Source organism: Macaca fascicularis, chromosome 2 (genome assembly GCF_037993035.2).
Source record: "Macaca fascicularis isolate 582-1 chromosome 2, T2T-MFA8v1.1".
In the NCBI taxonomy this organism is placed as follows: domain Eukaryota; kingdom Metazoa; phylum Chordata; class Mammalia; order Primates; family Cercopithecidae; genus Macaca; species Macaca fascicularis.
In genome coordinates this window covers 127607230-127621287 of record NC_088376.1, presented here as the reverse complement: position 1 = coordinate 127621287, position 14058 = coordinate 127607230, and the positions used below count along the sequence as shown (strand labels likewise).

The following is a 14058-nucleotide window of genomic DNA, read 5'->3' as shown; positions in this document are numbered from 1 at the left end:
TTATACATATATATGTTTTTATAAATGCATGAATATGAATCTGTAACGCTTAGCACAGAGACTGGCCCATAGTGCTCAATAAATGTCAGCTTTTTGTATTCAGTGGCACAGAGTCTGAAGTGACACCCTGTACAGGATGACATCAGGGCTCTGAGCTCCACACCACCGGAAGCCTATGCCTCCCACATTCCATAGCCACACCGCCGACTCCCGTTTGTCTTACAGTGCTCAGTGTCTTGTGGTGTTGGAGTGATGCAGAGATCTGTGCAATGTTTAACCAATGAGGACCAACCCAGCCACTTATGCCACACTGATTTGAAGCCAGAAGAACGAAAAACCTGCCGCAATATCTATAACTGTAAGTTGGCCAACTGAAATTATCTTTCTTTAGCATGAAGAACAGGATTATCATTTTTCATTTGATTGCCTGCCCTTTTTAGAAATATGAATTTTTTCTTAAAGAAATCATTCCCTTTGCTAAAAAGTTTTAGTGTGAACAATGTCATTCATTCTATAGGCAGATAATTTACATCTCGGAGCATCACACCCTATTTTTTGTGATTTGCGTTTTCTAGGTGAGTTACCCCAGAATTGCAAGGAAGTAAAAAGACTTAAAGGTGCCAGTGAAGATGGTGAATATTTCCTGATGATTAGAGGAAAGCTTCTGAAGGTGAATGTCAGATACCAGTCATTATTTCAAGAATATTTTTAGAGTAAGTGAACACTGCTCTCATTACCTCATTTCTGAGCCTCTCTTCCTGGGTTATTTATGGTCTTTCAGATATTCTGTGCGGGGATGCACTCTGACCACCCCAAAGAGTACGTGACACTGGTGCATGGAGACTCAGAGAATTTCTCCGAGGTTTATGGACACAGGTAGGAGAGCCAGGCTCAGAAGATCCCAGAGGCCTGGAGATCCCTAGAAATGCTTTCCCATCCTTACCAGAACATTCTCTGTATAATTTAGGTTACACAACCCAACGGAATGTCCCTATAACGGGAGCCGGCGTGATGATTGCCAATGTCGGAAGGATTACACGGCGGCTGGGTTTTCCAGTTTTCAGAAAATCAGAATAGACCTGACCAGCATGCAGATAATAAGTAAGTTAGTGAGGTGTCCTGTGGGAACGTGTGCGTTCTTCTTTCCATTCAGACAGCAAGCATTTCTTGCATATTGGCTAGCAGGGAGGTGCTGAGGGTATGGAGAGGAAGAACACTGGAGGCTTACAGTGCAGCGAGGACAGTCCTGCAGGCAGAGTTTTGTCTTTTTTGTTCACTGCTGTATCCCCAGTGCCTGGAAAGTGGTTCGCACAAGGCAGGTGCTCTCTCCAATTCGTGATGAATGAATTGAATGAATGAAGTAGATGAAAGCACATGAAAGCAGCACCATTGAAATGTGGGAGGTCAGGGCAGCATTCCAGAAAATATGATATTGAAATGGAGACCCTAAGGTCAAGTTAAGGTTAGCCAGGCACAGAGGTCAGTGTGGGGGAGGCAGAGGTGGTAGCAGAAGTATTCAAGGTAGAATAAACAGCAGATACAAAACCCCAAAGCTAAGAAATTCATGGGCAACATTCACCCCCCACCCCAGCTTTCACCAGCACAGGGTACATGCTTACACGGACATAAAACTAATTTTATTCAGTTGTCAATTTGCAGAAGAAAAGTGGAACACAGAATTACCTTTTCTAAACTAGCCTGTGTGGGGGCTGATTTCATACTCTCGCCAACACTGCATCTCTGTTGGGGACATTAATCATAGAAGTGGTTAAGCACAGCTAAAATACCTCAACATGTTCCCTTGCATAAAGGAAAAACAGAAATAATGAATAATTAATTTTTCCTCATTAACATTATACCCATAATATTGCATTGCTTTTCTCTTGAGATAGATTAAACGTGATTTGGACCAAGATACTTTAAATTTCCTTCAGCTAGACTAATGAGGGCTAAAGGCAGAGGGTTTGCAGTTTCTCCACTTAGGAAGAGACCCCAGCTAAGACCCAAGGGTTCTACATGCTGAAGCAGGCAAGGGCCGCTTTCCTTTCACAATGGAGCACTGGGATTTCCCTCTCACCAAAGTGTGGTGAACTGTAGAAAGATTAAGACCATTCCCGAAAGACAAGGCGGAAAGATGGAACCTGCCTCTGGCCTCCAGTCTCTCTGGCAGATAGCTTTTGCAGGATTCTTAGGTTAACTCCTCCCTTTTCATGTGCAGAGCTCGTCTCAGGAGTTATAATAGGGGTTAACAACATGCACTTTGGGTTGGCCTTGTATTTATTGACTCTTTAAAAAATAAAAAATTACAAGCTAGCCCCAAACTTGAGAAACTGCCATTAATAATTTCAAGATGGGGGTTCTAATTGCTCCACATTTTGGCAATAATAGTGCCTAGGCCACAGGAGGACAGAGGAAACCTCAGGGAATCACTCCTAAGTAGCTGGAAATGCTTTCTTTCTGGCTTATTTCCCCCTGGCCTGAAGCCCGTGACGCAGGATAACAGGAGGTTCTCAACCAGCCAATTACGCTACATTTAAGTGAGGTGATTCACATATTTATTTATGTAGGAATCAATTCCAAAGTCGTTTGAAACCCCCTTTTTGGCTTCCATACTGTGGGAAGACAGACCTTCAGGGCTGATGAAGCCCGGGGAATGAAGCTCCCAGAACCACAAATATAATGAGGAAAAAGCTAGTGAGCATCTGGATCCATTTGCCCACTAATAGTTCACATTGCTTCTTTCTCTCCCATTCCCTCTTATTCTTCTTCTTCCCTTCTGTCTCCTTGTTAATGTCCCATTCCTTCCTTGCCTTTCTCCCACTCTTAACTTCCCCTGCCTTTAACCCCTTCTCCACCCCACAGCCACTGACTTACAATTTGCAAGGACAAGCGAAGGACATCCCGTCCCTTTTGCCACAGCCGGGGATTGCTACAGCGCTGCCAAGTGCCCACAGGTATGTCCTTGGTGCCTTCCCCCTTGCGAGGGATTTACTTCCCACTTTCCCGGGGACACCCTCAGTTGCATCTGTTCCTGGGAATGTGATTAGAACAGTTGCTCTGGAGGGCAGTTTGGCCACATGTATCAAGACCCTCACAAATGCTCTGGAGTCTAATCTCGTAATTCAGCTCCTGAAAGTGGGCTCTAAGGAAACGATCATAGCTACATGCCTAACTTCTGCATTCAACAAAACATGTCAGCTTAGAAACAAATTAGATGTCGGGTAGCGAGGGCTTGGTTAAACAAATTATTGTGGTTAATAAAAGGAATATTGTACAGTCAGCAGAGTGCTAGTAAATATTTAATGACTGACTCTTCTAAAAAAAAAAAAAAGGTCCTGCTTTGTAACATTTGTCAATTGCCATGGTATAAATACTCTCCCCATAATTGATTTCATCAACATTATGTCATCAACATTATGTCACTAAATGGAGGGCTAGGAAGAAGGCAGACAGTTGACTCTCAAAAGTCAGTTCAAGCGAGTGCCAGCACACCACTGTCAGCCTTCATGAATCTGAATATTGCATGATATAGAAAAACACTTTACACGGATTAGACAGAAAACACAAGATGCAAAACAGTACATGCATTATGATCCCATCTGTATTTTCTTTTAATGTATAAACAGAGAAAAAGTTTGGAAGAACTTTTTCAAAATATTAGTTGGGTATATTGGTAAGTTTTTGGGTTTTTTTATGTTTAACTTTGCTGGATTTCCTAAATTTTTCAAAATAAGCATGAAACCAATTTTTTTTTTTAAATAAATAAAGGTTGGACCTGGAGATCTCAGAATTTTCAAGACTTATCTGGGTTTCCTTTGGTTCCTGAACAGTACTCAGAAGTGGCTCTAGAATAGTCTTAGCAACAAATCAGCTGACCTTTCTTGAGTGCTCACTTTGTGCCAGGCACAATCCTTTTTACTGGAGACTCATAAACATTCATCCCTTGAGAAATTTAAAGCCTATTAGAGAGGATGACAGGTTAACGAAGACCCATGAGATAATAATATATTCTAGAAGTCCTCCAGGACCAAGGTTTGGGGCTCTGCGGATGTCATTGACTCAACCTGTTACCCCTACTTCAGTTCTACAGAGTTTGCAGTGTTCAGACAAGAAGTGCAAATTCATCATCTTCTGCTGGATGACTTTTCAGCAGAGCCACTCAGCAGCAATCTTTCTGCCCATTCTGTGGTTCTACACTTTCTTGCCTGAGAGAGGCGTGGCAAGTTTTAGCTTGTCTTTTGAAACATGCTGTCATAATCAGCTCCGGCTTATTTTGCAAAGCAGGCATTGGTCTTTGCAAAGCAGGCATTTGGTCTGCCCTTGGAAGGCGGGACAAACCATGAATTCAGTGATTCTGGACAGGAGAACTTGGCCACAGTTTTCTCTTCGGTTTGAGGGAGGTCTGCACAAATCTGTTGTTAAACTCTGTCAAGAGTTTCTCACTTTGCCTGTGCACCTTCAAAAGTCTGAAGATTGGGACTCCGTGATGCACTCAGAATCCCAAGCCCTGTCTCCATAGGATGGATTTACCCCCAACTACAGAGAACGTCCAAAGACAAACACATCTGAACATTCTTTTAACGAAGTGTTTTTTCAGCCTCATGCTTTAGAAGAATGTTGCTAAACATTTTAGAGAAGGGAGAGGAAGCTCTCAGGGGAGAAAGAAAATAAACAAAGGACATAATGGTGAAAAGACTTTCTTCCATTACCCAGGAATCGAAAACTTTTGAAGTGCAGTGTTTTTTAGGGCAATTGATGGCTTCAAAATCCCCATTGGTATCTGCTGCATTTTAGTGGCTAATATATTGACCCTGTCCTGCTTTCTTCAAATGTCTCAGGATTTTCTCGTTTCTCTATGCACATCCTTTGGGAAGCTTAAGTAAATGAAAAGTAATTTGCATTCATTTATTTTAATAATTCACAGACAAATGAACTGATTGCTTTGCTAAATCCTGACAATGAAGCAATTCCTAAATGGGAAAACCCAAAGCTTGTGAGAGGCTAATTTATTTTTTCCCAGCTCATTCTTCAAACCATATTGGGTACTTTAAGAATTCAATTCCTTAGACATGTATATTTAACACCAGCTATACTGATGCAAGATGTGAGTTTTTCCAATCAGTTTTCCAGGAAAAGGTTTGTAGAAAGCGCAATTGTGGAGGCTGCTTCAGAGTGGATGCTTCAGCCTTTGACCTAGTGATTGCCCAGAAATCGAAGCAGAATGATGTTGTGTTTGAGAACTTGTTTCTTCTACCTCAGTGACCACTATTGCTTTGTGGATGTATTTATTAATAAGAGTGGGTTCCCCGATAGCCCTCATCTTGAAACATAACCAGAATTTTTTTATCCTGACAGTAGATGTGACACTGTTATTGTTGATGGTATTAATAGCTAGCATTTATTACGCATCTATGCTTTAGTCACTGTACTCAGTATTGTCTACTCCATGTAGCATTTAAATCACCAGAGTATTCTATGAAAATGCCTCCTTTCTAAAGAGGAAGAGGGTGAGGAGTAGAAATTGGGAGGATTTGCCCAAACCTACACAGCTGCTGCTCAGTAGAGTCTGGATTTGATCCTAAGTGTGTCTGAATTCATATCCATGATAGTAGATGTGTCTTTTGATTCTGTTTTCAGGCAACATTTCTGCAACATTTGCTCTTGTACAACAGAAAACAGGATTATCCTTTGGTCTAAGCACATCTTTTGCAAACCTTTAGGGACCATCTAGTAAACGTACAACTCTTAATCACTCTTCTTTAGAATAGGCAACAGAAGGTAGTGTTTACAACTCATGTGCCCTTTAGACCTTGAAGATAAGGCTCTTAAGGGCAAAGATGTCCCAGAGCAGAGGCAAAAAGAACATTAGGTCTTCCCTGGTGGAACTCAACTTTCAGAGTGCTAACAATCAGCTAGGACATTTGCTGAAATGCAGATCCCTAAACTGGAAAGGGCAGAAGGAAAATGAGGACGATGATCTGTTGCATCTGGGTTCCTCAACCCCTCTGGGAAGACGGACCTATTAGACGTATATATTGAGCGTGTTCAGACACTGGACACCCAGGTCGGCTGGGGGCATTGTCCAGAAAGAAGCTGGATCAGCAACCTGAACCTCCCGAAAACTTCAGTGCCAAAGCAGATCAAGTCTCCTTTCTCTTGCAGTACAGGTGGGACAGGCAGGCTGAGTGGAAAGCAGAATTGAGGGAAAAAAGAGGGGCATTCTTGGCACTAGGATGGCCTAGGCACTTTGAATTATGTGGACCCACTCCTGGGGACAGAAATTGTAGTAAGATAAAAAAATTTGGGGGAAGGGGGTGGCAGGCCTAGTGGCTCAGGCCTGTAATCCCAGCACGTTGGGAGGCTGAGGGAGGTGGATCACTTGAGGTCAAGACCAGCCTGGCCAACATGGTGAAACTCCATCTTTACCAAAGAAAAAATTAGCTAGGCCTGGTGGTGCACACCTATAGTCCCAGCTACTGGGAAGGCTGAGGTATGAGAATCACTTGAACCCGGGAGGCAGAGGTTGCAGTGAGCCAAAATCACACCACTGCACTCCAGCCTGGGTGACAGTGAGACCCTGTCTCAAATAAACTAAAATAAAACAAACAAAATGGCCAATTGAATAATGCAACATACAAAACCCAGTGTCTGAGGAGGCTTCAGTGCGGCTACAATTAGGAACACCTGAGCACGGCATCCATGCCACCACATAAGAACCACGAACCTCTGTAGCATATTGTCATAAAAATTTTGACACAGAGCCATACTCTGTTGCCCATGCTGGAGTGCATTTGCATAATCTTGGCTCACTGCAACCTCCACCTCTCAGTCTCCCGAGTAGCTAGGATTACAGGCACGCACCACCATGCCCAGCTAATTTTTGTGTCCGGAATTGGTGGGTTCTTGGTCTCGCTGACTTCAAGAATGAAGCTGTGGACCCTCGCGGTGAGTGTTACAGCTCTTAAAGATGGCATGTCCCGAGTTTATTCCTTCTGATGTTAAGACGTGTCCAGAGTTTTTTCCGTCTGGTGGGTTCATGGTCTCTCTGCCTTCAGGAGTCAAGCTGCAGACCTTCAGTGTTACAGCTCTTAAAGGCAGCACACACCCAAAAAGTGAGCAGCAACAAGATTTACTGTGAAGAACAAAAAAACAAAGCATCCACAGCATGGAAGAAGCAGTTTGCCACTGCGGCCTCCCGCAGCCTGCTTTTATTCCCTTATCTGACCCCACCCACATCCTGCTGATTGGTCCATTTTACAGAGAGCTGATTGGTCCGTTTTGACAGGGTGCTGATTGGTATGTTTACAAACCTTGAGCTAGACACAGAGCACTGATTAGTGCATTTACAATCCTTTAGCTAGACAGAAAGGTTCTCTTAAGTCCCCACCAGATTAGCTAGATATAGAGTGCTGATTGGTGCATCCACAAACCCCGAGCTAGATACAGAGTGCTGATTGGTGCATATATAATTCTCCAGCTAGACATAAAAGTTCTCCAAGTCCCCATCTGACTCAGGAGCCCAGCTGGCTTCACCTAATGGATCTCCTTGGGGGGCCACAGGCAGAGCTGCCTGCCAGTCCCCACTCCTCAGCCCTTGGACTTTGGATGGAACCGGGTGCCATGGAGCAGGGGGCGGCACCAGTTGGGGAGGCTCAGGCTGCCTGGGAGCCCACTGCCGGGGAGGGGGAGTGGGCGGAGGGGGGGCCAGAGGGTGCGGGGAGGGGGTGTTGGGCATGGCAGGCTGCAGGTCCAGAGACCTGCCCGCGGGGAGGCGGCTGAGGCCCGGCAAGAATTCGAACGCAGCGTGCGCGGGCTGGCAGTGCTGGGGGACCTGGCGCACCCTTCGCAGCTGCTGGCTGGGGTGCTAAGCACCTCGCTGCCCACGGCCAGCGGTCCCGGCCGGCCGCTCTGAGTGCGGGGCCTGCCTAGCCCATGCCCACCCTGAGCTCGCGCTGGCCGGCGAGCGCAGCGCACAGCCCTGGTTCCCGCCAGCGCCTCTCCCTTCACACCTCCCCGCAAGCAGAGGGAGCCACCTCCAGCCTTGGCCAGCCCAGAGAGGGGCTCCCATAGTGCAGCAGCAGGCTGAAGGGCTCCTCAGGCACGGCCAGAGTGGACGCTGAGGTCGAGGAGGCACCAAGATCAAGCGAGGGCTGCTAGCACGTTGTCACCTCTCAATTTTAGTAGAGATGGGGTTTCACCACGTTGGGCCAGGCTGGTCTTGAACTCCCAACCTCATATGATCCACACGCTTCAGCCTCCCAAAGTGCTAGGATTACAGGCATGAGCCACCACACTCAGCCCAAAAATATTTTTTAAATATTACCTACTGTCTGCCAGGTAATGAGTGACATGCATTATGCCTTCTAGCTAATCACCTCCTATTCACAGGTTAAGTCTTACTAATCTATTTTACAGATGGGCTCCTTGCCTGAGGTCACATGCAAGTAAAGAAGGGAGCAAGATTCTAGGGTAAATCTATCCTTTGTACCAGGTTTTCAATCAGCCTCAGCACTGTTGACATTTCAGGCTGGAGAATTTTCCGTTGTGGGCTGTCCTGTGCATCACAGCAGCATCCTTGGTCTCTACCCACCAGATGCCAGTAGCAGCACCACTCCCTGCTCCCCACAGTGTGACAAACAAAAATGTTTTCAGATACTGCCAAATTTCCCCTGGGGTCAAAATCGTCCCCTGTTGAGAACCACTGATTTAGTCCAAACTAAGTCCTCTGGTCACCTCTATCTTGTGGAATCTAGCACTCCAGAAATGTTTATAAACTTTTGTTAGTCAATATTTATGGAACTGGCATTGAGAGACCTCTAAGCTACACCTAGTCCTGGAAATCTTAATTGAGGAGCTAGGATATAATATTTAAGTGGCTAGTCATATGTTACAAACCATAGCTGATTCAATAAACAAAGCAATAGTAAGGCCCTGCTCTCAATAAGCTTCCTGTTCATATTGAAGAGATCAGACGAACACTTACAAAGCAACTAGAAAATGTAAGACAGATGCCATCTTTTTGCATATCTAAGTGCCAGCCTTAGCTGATTTCATTTAGTCCTCTGTACAGTGCTCAGAAGGAAGAGAGTTTTAGTACCTTCCATTTTACAGATGAATAAACTGAGGTTCCAAGAGGTGAGAAAAGATCTGTCCAGGATCTAATCACAGGTGAAAGAACTTTATTTACATGTGGGTCTGATCAGCTGTGAGCTCCTCCTTGCCTCTCTTCTTCTTTATAAGAGATTGTTTTGACAAAGGGCTGGCTTGTCAGGTTTAGAAAGAAAACAATCAGGAGTGTTCATGTGGAATATTTTTAGCTCTGAAACTGCTCATTGTGGAGTAGGAAGCCTCAAGAAGAAAGTATTTCAGATGCCTTTGCGAGTCGTTTTTGAAAGACAGAGTTAGACAGTTGGAGAAAGCAGTGAGAGGGTCTTTCTTCTGCACCGTCTCTTTAGAAATCAATATAGAGGCACCAGAGGCCATATTCTGAAAGGCACCCTCGGTGGGGTTTGGAAGATGTCCCTTACCAGACGGAGCCTGGAAGCCGCATCCGCCAGGCCCAGGTGGTCTTGAGCAGGCCAACCCTGCCCTCTGCTGACCGTCCTGGGGAAAGCGCCTCTTTGAAGTCCCGCCCTGCTGTGCTTAGTACGCGGTGTGCTAATCGCCCCAGGGAGCTGGAAGCCCAGGAAGCTTGGCACCAAGATCTTGTTAGAAAAATTACACTGTGACATTTTGTTCCTGAAGGAATCTGATAATTGTGAGCAACATCAGGACTGCTGTGTTAGGGAGGCCGAATGGAGCAAGGACTTTGAAGTCCGGAGGATGTGAGTTGGACTCTTACCGTATCCTGAAGATAAAGTTAATCACCTCCGTCACGCCTCAGTTTCCCCATCTGTAAAGAAAACCTCCTTCATAGAGCTCTTTCGAGGATGATTAAGATGATGCATGAAGAATGGCTGGTCCTGGGCAAACAAAACTAAATACAATCAATAATTAGTAGCTATCACAATTAATCAACATCCTTCCCTTTTCCAAAGTACCTTTTATTGTATCACCTTTGCCTTTGCTTTTGTTGGGGACATCACGTGGACTGAAAATCTCTTGTTGGTTGTGTATTCCAGGGTCGTTTTAGCATCAACCTTTATGGAACCGGCCTTTCTTTAACTGAATCTGCCAGATGGATATCACAAGGGAATTACGCTGTCTCTGACATCAAGAAGTCTCCGGTAAGGTTCTACAGATGGGTTGAGAGATGAATTTTGATTTCTTTCTCTCGTTCTTGTCTTTATAACTGTGGTAGTGGTGCTGAGGGAACAAACGAATGTGCTTTCCCACTTAAGCCATTTTGCAGTGTCAGGAAGACCATTTAGGAAATAAACCTAGGGTGCAGTGTTTACATGTGATTAAAGTCTGAGAGCCCTGTTCACTTCTGGTGAATTCTTCCTCGAGATGTGAACATAGAACCATCCAAGTAATTAGAAAAACCACCTAACCAGGAAGGTAAAAGCAGGAATAAGCCTCTGTCGAGGGTGTGGCTCAGACATCTTTCAGTTAGCCAGCTTGCAGTTCATTCTGTGAACCAAGGGGAAATGACCTCTTCTTTTATTTAGAATAATTGAAATACAGATGGAGCTAGAAGACAGATAACTTATTAAGTGATATAGCTGGAGAGCTAGCGATACACACACAGGGTCTATAATAATAAGTTTTTCACACTCTAAAATCTGGCTGGTCAAGGTGTGGTCTACGCAGTGCATCAGTGTCACCTGGGGGTGTGTTGGAAATGCAGGTTCTGCGGCCCAGACCCTAGTGAGTCAGAGTCTACAGCTGAACAAGGTCGTAGGTGGTGATGGGCACGTACAGCTTGAGAAGCACTGTGCTGTGCAGGCGGTTCCCGACTTAACGACGGTTCCACTTGATTTTTCAACTTCACCATGGTTCAAAAGCAAATCACACAGTAGAAACCCTACTTCGGGTACCCATACAATCGTTCTGTTTTTCACTCAGTACAGTGTTCAATCAATTACACGAAATATTCAACACTTTGTTATAAAATAGACTTTGTGTTAGATGATTTTGCCCCACTATAAGCTAATGAAAGTGTTCTGAGTACATTTAAGGTAGACTAGGCTAGGCTGTAGTGTTCAGAAGGTTAGAGATATTAAATGCATTTTTGACTTAATGGTATTTTCGACTTGAGATGTGTTTATTGAGACATAACCCCATTGTAAATTGAGGAGCATGTCAACTGTGTACTGTTTCTCACCTTGGGTGTATAGTGGAATCACCTGAGGAATTTTAAAATGCACCTGCCCAGGTCCTTCCCACACAGATGAACTGAATCAGAATCTCTGAGGGTGGGGGAGCCCTGGCAGGAGTAGAATGTAAAGCTGCCCAAATGATTCAGATGTACAGCCAGGTCAGAAACCGCTGCCACTTACAGCCTTCCCTCTGAAGTCCTAAGAGTGTGGGGCAGAAACCCGGCTCATGAAAAAATATGTTTAAGTTTACCCAAGCATGGCCCATTTCTCCAATCCCACCTCAGCCAGGAGCCCTGCCTGGGGTTGCCTCAGAAATGTGGGAAGGGGAAGACAAAGAAGAGAGCTGGGAAAGTAGGGTATTATTACAAGGCAGAACTGACACCCAGTTAAATTAGAATTTCAAACACACATTGAGGATCGCTTGATCCTAAGAGTTCAAGACCAGCCTGGGCAAGGTAGTGAGACCCTGGTTTTGCAAAACCTTTAAAAATCAGCTGGACGTGGTGGTGCATGCCTGCAGTCCCAGCTACTTGGAGGTTGAGGTTGGAGGATCCCTTGAGCCCAGGATGTTGAGGGGGCAGTGAGCCATGATTGCGCCACTGCATTCCAGGCTGGGCTGCAAAGTGAGACACCATCTCTCTTTTTTTTTTTTTCAAGTACACAATGAACATTGTTTACAACAAGTATACTGTTACCATTACATGGGACATAGTTATACTAAACATGTATATGTTGTTTATCTGAAATTCAAATTTAGCCAAGCATCCTGTATTTTTATTTTCTAAATCTGAAAACTCTATTGCAAACACTTCTACCTAATCAAAATAAGAATGTAAAAAAGCAGCTCAACCTGCCTCCCTCACCTAAGAGGAGAAATGTCCAATTGTGACATTCCAGGAAAATCTGTTTCCTGATCTCTTTTTCTAGCTGCCATGATTAAGTTTGTGTCTGTGAAAAAAGCTATCTCACTCTCTCTCTTCTCCATCTAAGCCAATCAGTGACCTCAAATCTGATTAAATAGCCATATTGATTACTTGTAAATTAGTCATTAAATATTTTTCCTTGCACTGAAAGGAGTAAAGATAGCTGAGAGAGAGAGAGCATGAGCTTTAGAATGTGCCCTGAAATTATGTTCTTCCCCCATTTCTTCCCTCCAAAATCTACATATTATGTTTCTTATCTATTGACAAATAAAAATTGTGTATTTTTATTGTGTACAACATGATGTTTTGAAATACACTGTACGTTTCAGTGACCCAGGACCAAAAAATTTGCCTGTCTAGTGCCGCTGCACTGCAGCCTGGGTGATAGAGTGAGACTCTGTTAAAAAAATAAGTAAATAAATAAATAAAAATGTGATTGTAGGAAACCCATGTAGATAAACTGTAACATAAATTATATTTGTTAGCTGGTTACTACTGTTTCAGCCAGAAACTAAAAATAATTAAAGCCAGGAGCACCACCTTATGGAAAGAATGATCACTACATGGGCTGTTCCCCAAGGCTTTTGGGAGATGCCTGGGCTGGAGGGAGCTGGGTTTAACAATTGCCTGTCGGCATTTTTTTTTTTTTTTCTTATTCTTGGTGTTCTTTGGCAGCTCAGAGAGTCTGAACTCAAAATTAATCTCCAGGGCCTGTCGAGTACTCCTTATGAGTATCTGGCAGCTGGGACTGAGCCCTCTCTAGTCCCCGGCTGTCAGGAGAAATGCTGCCTGACTTCCCCTGTGTGGTCCAGAGAAGCATCTCCTAGCGATGCTTCCTGAAAATACGCTTCCACCGCCCAACACATTTGGGAGAAAATGCTAGTATATTGTATTTCATTCCTGAAGAGTCACAGTAAGCATTAGCATGTGAGATGGGACCAAATTATACAGGAAATAAACCTGTGTAACTTTAGCCAGCATTCCACTAAAGCAGTGGTTCTCAAACTCACGAGTGCATCACCATCACCTGCAGGGCTTGTTAAAACACAAACAGGTGGCCAGATGTGGTGGCTTGTGCCCATAATCCCAGCACTTCAGAAGGCTGAGGCAGGAGGATTGCTTGATCTCAGGAATTCAAGACCAGCTTGGGCAACACAGGGAGACCCAATCTCTACCAAAAAAAAAAAAAAAAAATAGCTGGGTGTGGTGGTGTGCACCTGTAGTCTTAGCTACTCAGGAGGCAGAGGTGAGGAGGAGCCTGGGTGGTCAAGGCTGCAATGAGCCATGATTGTACCACTGCACTCTAGCCTGGGCAACAGAGTGAGACCCCATCTCAAAACAAAACAAAACAAAACCCACCACATGATCAGTCTGAGGAGAGGCCAGAAATTGACATCTGTAACCATTTCCCACATGATGCTGATGCCCCCGATCTGGAGTCACATTTTGAGAACCACTAACCTAAATGAAGCCAACCACAAAACCTTCTTTTCCAAGTTACAGCTTTTAATTTCCCCCAAATAACCAGGGTCCCATGAAACACACTTCAGGAATTGTGCCATATCCTGTTCCCACTCGATACCTACCACGGTCTGGCCCCCCAGGGCCTGTGGCCCAGTCTTCTCTGGGATGCTCACACCCTGGCCAGTTATAACACTCTCTTTTCCAAATAGCCCTGTTTCAGCTCTCAAATAATCATTCCTCACTTTCTTTTGCTTTTCTGCCGGGAGCTACGGGGTGGGGGGTTGGGTGGAAAAGAAAACCTCAATTTTCCAAATCTCCTTGGCAATAAAATGTTTTCCCCAAGCAAAACTAAAAGAGAGCTGTAGTCCTTCAGGGTAAAACTAGATATCTGGTACCACTTGGAGAACAGC

At 44.5% G+C, this 14058-nt stretch overlaps 1 protein-coding gene across 4 annotated transcripts in view; it reads left to right on the top strand.

The window, feature by feature from the left end:
• ADAMTS9 (ADAM metallopeptidase with thrombospondin type 1 motif 9) overlaps nucleotides 1-14058 on the top strand; it is a 175066-nt gene that overhangs the window by 147424 nt on the left and 13584 nt on the right. For all 4 annotated transcript variants that reach the window (XM_005547537.4, XM_065538720.1, XM_045384825.2 and 1 more), the window contains 6 exons: nucleotides 226-358; nucleotides 576-670; nucleotides 782-876; nucleotides 968-1101; nucleotides 2863-2954; nucleotides 10122-10226. In XM_005547537.4, the coding sequence (XP_005547594.3) occupies nucleotides 226-358; nucleotides 576-670; nucleotides 782-876; nucleotides 968-1101; nucleotides 2863-2954; nucleotides 10122-10226 (654 nt within the window). The remainder of the gene's footprint in view (nucleotides 1-225; nucleotides 359-575; nucleotides 671-781; nucleotides 877-967; nucleotides 1102-2862; nucleotides 2955-10121; nucleotides 10227-14058) is intronic.